Source organism: Diospyros lotus, chromosome 13 (assembly GCF_014633365.1).
Source record: "Diospyros lotus cultivar Yz01 chromosome 13, ASM1463336v1, whole genome shotgun sequence".
Taxonomy (NCBI): Eukaryota; Viridiplantae; Streptophyta; class Magnoliopsida; order Ericales; family Ebenaceae; genus Diospyros; species Diospyros lotus.
In genome coordinates, this window is record NC_068350.1 from 19,785,958 (window position 1) to 19,799,549 (window position 13,592).

The 13,592-nt window shown below is 40.3% G+C and overlaps 1 protein-coding gene across 1 annotated transcript; it reads right to left on the reverse strand.

The window, feature by feature from the left end:
- Positions 1-12,337: 12,337 nt before the first annotated feature.
- LOC127788105 (LOB domain-containing protein 29-like) lies at positions 12,338-12,898 on the reverse strand. Its single transcript, XM_052316217.1, has 2 exons — positions 12,635-12,898; positions 12,338-12,532 (listed from the first exon to the last, which is right to left on the reverse strand). Exons 1-2 carry the CDS (start codon positions 12,896-12,898, stop codon positions 12,338-12,340), a joined length of 459 nt encoding a protein of 152 aa, XP_052172177.1.
- Between the last annotated feature and the right edge of the window lie 694 nt (positions 12,899-13,592).

The window sequence follows — 13,592 nt, forward strand, 5'->3', positions numbered from 1 at the left end:
TAAAATGGCCTCTTCCCCAAGGAAATTCCCCTTAGAGGTATGTCTGCAAGAGATTTCTATGAGCTAAGGGGTGACACCTTAGGCCTATCAGTTTCACAAACAAGCTTTATCCGAGCTCAAGCGTAGAATAGACAATAGATAAAGTAGGAGTTGGTAAGCTCTAGGAAGTGATGATGAGAGGAGATTAATTATCAACACTTTCTATAGCAACATACTTTTACAACCATTCCTATTTCTTAATCACTACATCTGCCCCATTTGCAAGAAAATGTTTAGCATTCATCACAAGTGCTCTCAAGCCCTGCACAGGCGAAACAACGTGATCAGTTACAGCAAGAGTTTCTCATGGCCGTTGCCATAAATGCTTCAAAGGAAAAGGGCCATTTTAGTTGCTAACATCATTATGTTGATCGCTTCATGAATGCCATCCTCAAAAAGTTTAAGACAATTTACCCAAAATTACGAGAATCCCTAGGAATCAACCGACGTAGAGGCTGCAAGTCTACAATAAAAGCAAAAGTGCTCAAGTGAAGGCTATACTAACTAAAAACTAACTCATTGTAATTCGTGGATGTAGATGCATGTATTGAACCCTGCAAGTAAAATGTGTTTGTATGAAAAAGGATATAGTAGCGATAGCAGGTGCGTATTATATATGCACATATATATATGTGTGCGCCATGTTTGTCTTGTAGCAACTTAGAAAGAGACCAAGGATCTAACTTGGCTCACATTGAGGAGCCATGGGGGTGGAGCCCCCTGAACTCAACAATCTTCTATATATGGAACTAGGACTTAACTAAGGAATTTGACTATGAATAAACGAGATTTGAGAGAAAGGTATTCTAATGGAAGCATCATAATAGTTGTTGGATTCTTATTTGGAGTACATATCATAGTAGATCAAGTCACATCTATGCCACAATCTCCGTGACTATGAAAAGGAGGAACTGGTGTGTATCTTGACACATCTATGCCACATCTTAATCGCTAAAACAAAAATATTTATTTCTACTGATATTATTGCGGACGTAGGCATTCTACCAAATTGACTAAACAAAAATACATATATTTTGAATGCGAATGTGAGTGTTCCACCAAACTTATGTAGGCATTGTAACACCGCATTTTTCCAAGGTGCAACATTAACCTGAGACTTCGGGAATATATTTTTTTCCACATATACACTCAATCCAATACGCATATATCAATCCCCAATATTCCCGTTTCACCTTCTCAACCTACCAAACTTCAATAAGCCAAGACAGGTAACATCATCATGAATGTGGAAGCTAGATTGAAACATGATATGGTACATAACCGTATTTACTTTAATCATAACATAAGAAACCTTACCATTTGTTCAACAAGTCATTTTCCTAAAAATATACATAGAGTCGCATTTCTCAGTGATAACAACCAAATATGTAACATCTTGAAATTTGAGATAATTGGCAATTTTTAATTTCGGCATTTGAAGTGATTTGAGGATTTAAGTAAAATAATTAATTTATGGGCTTTAGGGTAATTTATCGAGTTATGTGAGGTTTTATGGAGATTAATGAAAAATATTAAATTTGGTATGTTTTTGGGCTTAAAAATAATTATTTGAGGTTATTACTGAATATTTGAAAATTTTAGAGAAAATAATTATTTTATGGTATTTTAAAAAAAGAAAATTTCGGAGCAACCCAAGCCCAAGCGTGCTAGCGAGCGCCATATGTGCCACATGTGGGCGGCCGTGAGGCCAGGTACGCCGGCCACGTGGCCCGCATGCGCGCGGCCAAGTGCGCCAGGCAGGGCCTTGCGCGGCCTTACTGCGCACCCACGTGGCTGCCTCCTGCAACCACGCGTCCAGCATCCATTTTTTGTCCCAAAAAAAAAATGTAATTTTTCTCCCATATGCCCTACGACCTCCCCTACCCCTTGGCCTATAAATAGGCTATGTCTTTGAGTGAATGGGGAGATTTTGGGGGGAAAGGTTTGAGGAATGTTTGGGAGAATTTTGGGGGAAATTAAGGGAAATTTTGTTCGTGTAAGTTTGGGCTGTGACGTAAGCGACCTTGATTCGTAGTAGAGGTTAAAGAAGAATATCTAAGGCAAGTTCTCTTCCTAGTTTTGCAAGTTCTTCTTCCTCTTTGTTTCATTTAAGAGGCAAGATCTTAGTTTTCTTATTAATATGCAAGTTCAGTTTCTCCGTCTTCTCAAGTTCATGTTTGTAAGTTCTTATTACTATTTTACAAGTTCAATTCCTCTTCTTTCCAGTGATGTTTTAAATTACAAGTTCTATTCTCCATCTCTTGTTATTGCAAGATCCTACCTCTTAATTTTCTAAATTGCATGTTATTTTCCTATTTTACAAGTTATTTTCCTTTGCTAGTAAATTATTCCATAATTTACATGTATACCTATTGAATCTCAAATAGGGTTTTGTATCACCCTATCTTTCCTTGGGAATGATGCTTTATTATGGACATGCAAGAGTTTGATGCTGTATTGCATGAATGCTGCCCTACTGTGCATATTGCTCCATTAATTGCATTTCAGTTATATATGAGTAGTTATTACGGATATGCATGTTATGATAACGCATGAAGCATGTACATGAAAATGGTTTTTAAAAATATGTAAAGGCCTCATGATGCACGCAGAGGACGAGTCTGCAGGATATATCCGCAGAGAAAGTGTTAAGCTCAAAGTTGGACTTCGGTCCCAAGTTTATGTTATGGACTTCGGTCCCATGTTTATAGTTTTAAAAAGTACTACATATGAGCATAGATGCATGTATCATCATTTTATCATGTGAAAGTACCTTAAATGGAATTCATGTCTCTTTTTCTTCTTGATACCCATGACTCTTATGCTCGCTTTCTTCCAGTTATACTTGTTTAGCCTTGTGGCTCATGTTTGCTTGCATCATTCTAGGTAAGGGTAAGGCTAAAGTAGAAGGCGAGCCAAGTGAATCAGGATCTATGGGGTAGCAATGTGTACAGAGCCATCTCAATCAAAGGTCCTTGGGGGGTGTTTTGTGGTGTGTAGTATTAAGTTATGCTTGTTTATGTTTCAGGTTGTACCCCTGAGGGGATATGGTGGGTTTATGGACCCTGATGTGGTGTGTAATATTGAGTTACTTTTGTTTTTGTGAGCATGTGGACACTATTGTGTTTGTCTATGAGTAAGATTGTCTGAGTGTGGCTTCCGTTGTCAAGGAGGATGTGTAATGTTTTAATGGGTTTTGGCTTTTATGTCATCTTGTTGTGGGTCCCTAGTTAGGGGCGCCTACAAAATACCTCCAATATACTTAAAAGATATCTCCAAATGATATTGAACCATAACAATATTACATGATCATTTCTCAAACATCATTCGTAATACGTAACATTCTTTTATTTTACGAGACTGTTCACCAACGAAACATAAGTTTCTCAGCATAACTAAAACAAATCTGAATCTTCATGAAGAAGCAAAATACTGAAACAACTTGCCAAATCCATCAGACACATCATCTCGTGCTGTTACATTTCAACCACTTCCTTGCCTTTACTGCAAGACCAACTAGAACGTTTGAATGTTTTAGGGGCATAGCCCAAGTTAGATGCTAATTCATCTAAGTGAGGGTTCAAAATAGTTACATGAATGCATGATGCACAGACATGAACAAACAAACACCCTAGTGTAACTTCCCTAGCAAACTGGCCCAGCATGGAATTCTAAGCAGTCATCCTAGCATGCACACACAGCACAGAAGACCCCTATACGTTATTCCGGCAAACACCCTTGGAGAATTACGACTACACTATCAAGGTAACATCCCATCCCAACACAAGTATCGTTATGCCAACAACATTGTGCCGAATGAAACACCACAACTATTGATGCAACAATACGTGTACAGATATGTTAAGATGCACATAAATTACATATAACTTAGCAACATTCATGAATATCATGCTTAACATAGGCAAAACATATCACATATAAATCTGAGGGGAAAACCATATGCAACAAAACTAGTTTTTATGTAGAACCACTCACCTTGAACAAAACTCAAAATATCCCAAACCTCGTGCTCAATCTCGATTTTTATGCCAAGCCTCAATAGTCGCACAATTATTCAATTTTGAGCCTCAATGTTGACCATCATATTTGTTCAAAGAAGTATCAATATCTATTTTTTCATAATTTCCTCATAATGTTTCTCTATTTTCTTCCAATTTTTCCCTCAATAATTCCAAAATAAATACCTCCTCAAACATTTTTCTAAATTCTACAACATAATAATTCATAAAATATTTTTCTCAAAATATTAAAAAAATTAAAAAAAAAATACCTCATCCTCACGTGCCCTCACGTGTCTGGTGCGTGTCCTAAGTGTAATAACCAGCGCATGTACCTCACGCACCGGTCATATTCTCTAGCTTCGGCCACCTGGATTTGTTGGTTTTTCCTTCTACCTTGATCTACACATCCATTCGATTACAATGGTGCCTTTCTTGGCTTGAAAACATCACCAGAAGGATTCCAATTGACCAATTAAAGCCTCGATTTTTTGACGAACTTGCGTTTTCTAGCCACCCTTCAGAACACCCTTAAACAATCATGAAATCTCACCAAACTTACCAGAATTGTTCCTTAACACTTCTGGAATCAAATCCCTCTAGAAATTCTCCCCAAAACATGAGAAATTTGATGCCCAAAACTCGAAAATCCTCAACCCTTATTTATAGCAAAACTCGACAACCCTTCGGCCTATGCCTTGCTATCCCTATGTAATATCTGATAAATTTTGGTTAATTAAAAAGAAGCAATTTATTAGAGAAATGGGATTTAAGAGAAAATTGGTATCTGAATAGCCCAAAAAATTTACCAAATCGACTGCCGAGAGTGCCCTGGAGTCGAGATACCAAAGGAAAATGATGTGGCATTAATGAGAACCCCGAGATAGGATTTATGGTGCAGAAAGAAATCAGATCGAGAATAGTTTTCGGTACAACAAAATAACAGCTGCCATTTAGGCTGCAATACCGAATTATTGTAGACGACTTCTCGGAAGTCAATGGAAGCTTGAGGAGGCTTCGATTTTTCATGAGGAACAACCCTTCAGAGGTTTCAGGAAGAAACGAGAAGGTTTGAGGCCAAAACGAAGATTCGGGCCTAAGTGCAATTTTTGAAAATTGCTAGAGGGAGGCAGAAATGATATCTTTTCGGAATTCTCAAGGGTCAAATTGATGTTTTAGGACTTGAGGGACTCAATGGTAAAAATTGGAAAGTTTAGGGGCTAAGTAAAAAGGGGCAAAATGAGAAAGGCCAAAACTGGAGGGGCCAAAATGCAATTTTCCAAAAGTTGGCCAATGACCAGCACATGGCCGGTCGGCCATGGCCGATTTTGGCCATCTGAAGCATTGGGCTAGCACGAGGGTGGTTGTGGGACCAACTTTGGTAAAGGGCTTGACCCATAACGACCACGAGGGTGGCTAGAAAAAGGAGAAAACCGACCGAAAGTTGGTCGATTGGTCGCGCGCCTGCAAATGGCTTTCATGGTCAGCAAGGGTCGATTTTGGGTCGATCTAAGAGAGGTTGATGCTCCTTAAAGGGTGTATTAAGCGGCCAAGGGCATTTGGTCGTTCGATTTCGCCTATAAATAGGAGTTAGTGAAGGCCGAAAATAAGGGGAGAGGGAGCTTCAAATTGAGGGCTTAAACAAACAAATTGGAGCTCCAAATTAAGGGGCTTTTGTTGCCCATGAGGAGAGGAAGCTTTTTGGAGAATTTGGGGCATTTTCATGGAGGTTTGAAGGTGTTTCGAGAGTCGTCGGAGATGGGAGGCGGACGCCATGGCCGAGACTTCAAACAGCCGATTGACAGCCTTCTGGTGTTTATTTCAGCCTCCAAAGCATGCCATCATGATCGACTTGAAGAGAGGAAGAAGCAAGTGGAGATAGCTCAGATTGCCGGCAGGGCCGTGGTCGGAGAAGACGATCGGCGTGTGCCGGTCACGCGCGGCCCTTCACGCGCCGTCACTCGCCCTAGCATGTTGGGGAGTGTGCACGCGCGTGGGATGCTGTAAAATTCTGAAAAAAATGATGAAAAATAGAGAAAAATATTTTATGAAGGTCCGTGCAAAAAGTTTTGAAGTTGGGATTCCTGATGTCTTGGTTTTAGCATCAAAGAACCTCATTTTGCATGAAAACGCAACATCTGGGTATGTCCAGTATTTTTTCCTTGAATTTTATAGTCTATTATGAATTGTTGTGAAGATAGATTTGAGGAAATTGTGTCGATGTAATTATTGGGATTTTTAGAATGAAAAATGAAGGAAAATAGGAAATAAAAGGAAATAATTGGAATATTGAGGATATTTAGTGATTAAATATTATTTTATGATTGAGGAGATCGAGATGATGTGATTGGTGCAACTTTTGAGAGTTGGCACAAAAATTGATGCGGGCACGCATATCGAGGCGATGCACGCTTTTTCGAGGTATCGCGGTCTTTACTATAACACCCTATATTTTTGTGAAATTGCCACGTATTATAAGTGAGTTAAAATACCGAAAAATATGTTTGAAATGGCAACAAGTGACCGAATCAGTCGCAGGGAGTGCCCTAGAGCTTAGATACCTAAGGACAAAGGTATAATTTTAACGAGCGTCTCGAGGTGAGACTTATTGCACTGAAAGAAATCAAATTAGAAATGGTTTTCGGTTAAGCTAAGTTATAACCTAAAAATACCGAATAATGGTAAGGGACTTCCGAAAAATCGTATATATTGAGTAATTTTGAGTTAATAATTCTGGGATTTTAAGTATCTCGATAAATTTGATGTTTGAGGGTATAATTCTAATTAGAGAAATTATCCAAATGAAAGAATGATGAAATTATGAGCTTAGGTGGTGAAATGTTAAAGTTGAAAACTTGAAATATGGGCCAAAGTGTTATTTGAAAGAAGTTTAGGGTTTTAGCTTGGATTTCAAAAGATGGATTAATTCTAGTTTTGGATTTCAAAAGCCACTCAATTATGGCTTTGAGTCTTTGGAGTCCATGGCTAAGATTGTGACAAGTGGCATAACACCATTGGTTGAAGGATTCTATAAATAGGCACCTTGAGTTGCTCTCAAACCATTCTAAACAAATTTGAGGAGTGAAGCACTCTAAGAGGAGGAGCTTACTCTAGAGAGAGAGAAGGAGGTTCGGCAAGAAGGCGGAAAGAAAGCGGTGAAGAAGCGGCGGAGAACGAGCCTCGTCGGAGTTGCGGGTCTTCGCCGGAATTCGCCAAAATCAGTCAGCAAAAAGGTGAGGTAAGTCCAATTTTTTTTGATAATCTTGTAGAGGGGGAAGAGAGGGTTGCGTAGGTTCAAACGGGGTCGAATCGGAGTTAAAACGAGGGAGATATGGCCAAAATACCAAACCGACACGTTGCTATTCGGAATCTGGTGCCTGCGCGTGAGTTACACGCGCCGGATAATGGCTGCGCGTGGGGGCGCGTGGCCATCCTTCTTGCGGCGCGTGAGAGGTCCTTTTTACATGAAAATTTTCAGTTATACCCCTAATTTAATACCCTTCAACTCTATATAAAAATATTTGAGGTTAGATTTACCAAAACACATATTTTCTGCAGAAACCTAGGCCGTTTGCTATAAAATTATATCGTCGAAGAGATAACTCAACAAGGTGAGACTCCGTGAGACTCCTATACTCCAAATCCTATTTTTTTTATTCTCTTATGAGAGACTTCTATTACATGAGACGTGTTTCATGAAGTTCTTACACATAAACGCATGTTATTCTCTTACGTGAAATCATGATGCATATATGAAATGTATTTTTCTAAAAATTATATGCTATTGACTTTTTAACTGTTGTATTTATAAAATTCGTGCGGCCATACTGTTGTACCTATCTGTTGTTGGCCGAAGGCAAAAGTCGGATATCCCCCGAGAGGCGCTATTCGTGCGCCATCGAGAAAGCTCTCGTGGGGAAGACCGTGAGCTTAAGGAACAACGGATGTGGTGCTTGCATGAGTGCTATGAAGTCGGGCCAAAGTGACATGGTTAGGGACCTCCCGAGAGGCGCTATGCGTGCGCCATTGAGAAAGCTCTCGTTGGAGGAGGCTAACGTGTTCACGAGGCACTTCAGAGTAGTTCTCGTTGTTTCCTCATACATTTTATACCTGATCATGCATCGATATAAACTATTTTTGGAGTTTCTCACTAGAAGATTCATCTTCTAATTGGACTATGTCCCTAGAATATTCAAACGTTCCAGGTTCGACGAGCGGCTCTAAAGGAAATGAGGTAGCTGAAGAATAAGTTTAATTTGCTGTCTATAGCATGTTTAGAATATTTTCATTTATATGCGAACCTATGTATGTCTTGGATATGTTTAAGACGTTCAGTTATATCTTGCGAGAGATGATGTCCATGTAATTCATTTTGTAAACGTCTTGAACAATTTTATGATAAATAAAGTATTATGGTTGTGAACCATATCAGGTTCGATCTATCTTCCGCATTCAAGATTTTAACGCCTGTCTTAGCTATTCGATTATTGGGTTTGTTAAGCTGAGAAGGTGTAAATTTGGATTTTTGGGATATTGTGTGATGTATGACAGCTATTGTTATATGAAAAATTTTTATATTCCTAAAATCCTAAGTTATAACACGCTCAAGAAATTTGGGGTGTTACATTTACGGCAAAGGTGAGTTGTTCTATCCTAAGTATGATTTGGTGAGTAAATTTTATACTAAACATGGTTGTGAGTTTTCCTATCCTACATGATATGATTGTTTATGATACATAATATTTACGAAAGATATGATTCATTATGTCATATTGCATGGAAAGTCGTGATAATTGCATGACACGATATTATTGTCACATTGATATTTGTGCATGGGAATGGAATGTCGCCCCCAGAGTGTAGCCGTAATTCCCCTAGGGCAATGATGGAATAACTTTAGGCTTATCCTGCAGAGGTTTGGGATTTTCCTAGGATTCCGTGCCGGGCTGGTGGGCCTGGGAAGTTACATTAAAGGGCAAATGTCGTTCATGTTATTGCATCATGCATTCGTATATATGTTTTGGACCCTCACTAGAAGTTTCATCTTCTAATGGGTTATGCCCCTAGAACATTCCACGTTCCAGTTTTAGACTTACAGTTAGGGCAGGGAGTAGGATGAGATATGAAGGCACGTGATGGCGTGGCCGATGATTCAGCAAGCTGTCTCAGATATGTTTTAGCTAATGCCTTATTAATGTTTAGCCTTGTTAGAATATTATGGAATCTCCATGTATTTATGTATTTCAATATTGAGGATATGATGTTAATTATAGTACGAATTCTTATGTTATAAATAAAGTGAATTGATTATGTACCATATTAGGTTTCGATTATCGCTTCTGCATTTTTAATGATTTGCTGGGGGTTTTGTTCGGGACTTAGTACTTAAGGTTTAAGTTATGTACCGGGAAAGAAAGAAAAAAATAAATTATGTATATTTTGGGCCTCAGCATAGTGACACGCTCGGTAAGAGAAAAGTGGGGTGTTACAGTTGGTATCAGAGCGAATTGTTGAAGATATAATGAAGATATAATGTTCGAGCCGTAAGTGACTCTAGTAAAGTCGATATTAGAGCGAACCTAAGGAAAATGTCGTGTGTGGCTAGATAAGTAAAGCCACCGTAAGATTTGGGTATTGACGGTTACTGGATATGTGCGTTGTAGTGGAAGTGCATGTCTAGGAAATTTCTGGCTAGGAAAGACTTGGTACTTAAATATGTCCGTTTGTGACCCACCTCTCTTTCCTGGCTAGGAAAGACTTGGCTAGGAAAGACTTGGTACTATTCACGAGAAGACACTATTTCAGTAGACGACTACTATTCTCGGTAAATAGTAGAATGCCTAATAGAAGCTAAGTTCAAGTGGAATGATCTAGTTATTGGAATAAGGATCCGATGAAATGATTCGAGTGTAAGGTTGACTCGGTAACCGTGATTATGGATCCGAGAGATTTAGAGACTGATGATTTAATGTCATTAGTCAAAATCCTTGCAATGAGAGATGAGATAACTGCGGTTATCAAAGATGATCGGATTAATGATGATTAGCCTGATGTGGCAAGGCCTAGCTGATGAGTTAGGATCAAATGATAGATTTTCGAAGATCATTAGGTATCTCAGAAATAAGATATAGGATCCCACGGATTGGGACAAACGAGAGGCTAAAAATGACCAAATGATGGTGCGTGAGTGCGTCGATTAATGAGTCGAAAGTAGTGCAACTGATATGACTCGCAAAAACGGAGTAGGAAACCCTAGCAGTGTGACGGTACTACTGGTCGGTGTTCGCAGTGACAGATCTGGATCTAGGGACCAAGGCAGAAGACTTGTAACGAGCTTACGATCAACATACCGGGGAAGCTAGTTGGCTGTCTCGCGGTATGGGTCTAGGACCCAGGGTCTAAGTTGCTTAGTGTACTGCCGAGGAGACGATCAGATGCTGAAGACCTAGGGCAAACCAGTAGGGTCTGTATCTTGTAGGGGAGATCTAAGTCCCAATGGTCTGGGATGTGAGGTGTGCCATTAGTTATGATTAATCGAGGCTGGAAGCCTCGAAAATCGAAATGAGATGGATTGAATATAGACTGTGTGTCTTATTTAAGGATTGCATTGGGGTTCGTAGTCATTTTGTGAGTAAGTGACACGATGAAAGGTCCAAGACTCGAGGGATAGAATACCTCGGTGTCTAGTATGATAATGTGATCATGAGATAATCGTGTTGGGTGGCTCAAAGGGAAAGCTACCTGACGTATGAAATGAAAAGGAAAAGAGGCATGCTCGTAAACCGTGTAGGTGCTACCTACGTAGTGATGAAATCATCGGCCATGATGAGGGCCTAGAAGGAATGTTCTTACAGAATGAGTTAGACTCAGTCGCAGCGACAATGGATGATAGTTCTTGGAGGACTACGACGAGATCATGCAGTTTTCACCCGGAATGTACTCACGTGAGGGTTGACGTATGATGTAGGAATAAGCCTACTATGTGATCGGGGTGATTATGACAGCTTGTGTGTTGGCTAACGATAAGTGTAATGCCTACGAAGAACTAATTTAATGGTTGGGTGTCGATAGTCAACTGGATTTGAAGAACGAAATGTGAGAGTCAATGAATTCTCAATATGAGATTTCAGGTAATGGAGCATGACCGGTCCAAAGGCTTGACCAATGAGTTCTGAAATGATAGTCTTGACTCAAAGTAGAGTTCGGGCACTAAAAATAAAAGAAGTGTTTGATGGTCGTGTTAACCGTAAAGAAATGATAAGGAGGCCTAGTCAACAGAGCTTGTGACTACGTTTCAGTGTGCCAAATGAACCTGTAGAATCAGGTAAAGTTGTCAGTAGTCAGACCCGACGAGGAGAGCTTAAAAGCACCGTAATGAATGATGGATAGAAACTCGTGATGACAAAGGAAATCGAGTTCTTGGAAGATAATTGAAACCAAATATTGTGATCTGATTTGAGATCTTCGAAGATAAATCGATTCGAGATTCTTGAGGAATTTCTTGAAAGAATTGATTGAGGATCTAGGGAGTCGTGATGGAACTTTAGGGATTCAGAAAGAAATCCAATGAGGATTGGAGTACCGTGGGTAACGTAAATACCTGTTTGCTCTAGTTGGTAGCATAGTTGTGGATTGATGTATTGAAAATTATATGAATCCTTGACGTGATTAAGAGAATCAAGATGATGACAGATGTGCAAAGATGACGGGTCGCAGTAGAAGAAGCTGCAGGCCCAAATTAATTGAGGATCCGAGATTTTCAATCTTGGAGATTGGAACTCTCGTATGGCTAGAGAGTTGGTCTAGGTAGCCAGTAGGCAAATCGAGAGGTGTATAGCTGGACAATCATTAAGATGATGCCAGCAAGTTAAGAAAATAAATGAGCCTATGGATAGGAGGTATAAGCACTTGCGATCAGTGGAAGCTGTAAGAGAAATGAGAAATGACCAGGATATATTTAACGGGATTATTTCTTAATGATGAAATTGCCAATGATACCTTGAGGTTATTGGATGCTTAACCATGTGTGACTTGATTAAGGATATGAATTATCAGGTGATAATTAAGAGCCGATGTTTTTATCTCGAGCTGATGAGTTATTAAAACAGCTGCAAGAGGCTGAGATATTTTATGATCAACATGCAATAGAGAATAAGGGAATGAGACGTTAAAAGTACCAAAGCAAAATATTCATTCCATATGTCCAAACGGTTACAGGAAATCAAGCCGTACAATTACTTAAAGGAAAAAGGCAAAACAACTGATGATGATGCCAATGCTCAGTGAGGACGATGGTTGCCAAACATAACAGCTCCCAGCTCATCGATGTCATCTGGGGGTGGCATCTGGCTACTGCTGGCTTCACCAGGGTAAGGTGGAAGAGCAGCCTCTGAGAAACTGGGATGATGGACATCTTCTGGAATGATAGGAAGATCGAAATTCCAACTCGGGTTTTGATCAGGTTGAGGAGCAGGCTAGGGATGTGAAGAATAATATGCAAATAGTAAATCCTGCAAGTAAGCTCGATAAGCTTGCAACTCACTAACCTGCTACTGAAGGGTAAGAATGTGAGCTACACAACCATAGACAGGATCTTGGAGCCGAGCTAAAGCCTCAATGGTAAGTGAAACAGCTGCCTCAGACCGGTCTCTTGCTAGAAGTCGGTACAGAAGGAGGGAAGCATTACTGACACCAAAAACTCTGTTAATGGCAGAAAAGTCAATAGCTCCTTCCTCGTGGCTGAAGTATGGGGCAAAGAAGCACCGTGGAGGGCATTGGGCATGTAAGACTATGCAGGCACCACACCGATGACGGGGTCTTGGTATGTTGCGCCTTGACATGATAGATCTGGATATGGCAAAATCTAAATAAATCAGATGTGGGTCGGATCTAAATGGATGGGTCAAAAATAGATATGGGTCAGATCTGATGGGTTGAATTAAGAATGGGTCGAACCTGAAATGAGCCGAGTCGGGTCGGGTCGACCCGGATTTGACAGCAACGGCAAGGATGACGGCGGGCGCGGTGGAGGTCGAGGAGTGCTGAGCGAGGGCCGGTGGCTGCGCAAGGGGGCTGGCAAAGGCGGCGACGGCTGGATCTGGCCGACGGAGGGTCGATTGGGCCTTCAGAGGTGACAATCGGCAACTGGGGCGCGGGAAGCCATGCAGTGTTCGCGGCTAATGGTGGAGCAGGCGCTGGAGGCAGTTGTAGAGGAGGCAGTGACGGTCGTCGGGGGAGGAGGCGGCGTCGGAAGGCAGCGGCGATTCGCGCGCAGGTGTCGGCAGAGGGAAGAAGAAGAAGAAGAAGAAGAAGAAGAAGAAAGAAGAAAGAAGAAGGAAGAAAAGAAAAGAAAAGGTAGAAAAGAAAAGAAAAAGAAAAGAAAAGAAAAAAAAAAGGATAAGAAAAATAAATTTTTCTTCCTTATGGGGAAAACGTGTTTTATTCCGGAGATTTTGGCAAGAAGAAAAAAATTATCCGGACACACGAAAGTCGAGTTCAGGGCTTTTCGGGTATTTATAGTCCCGACCTTATATT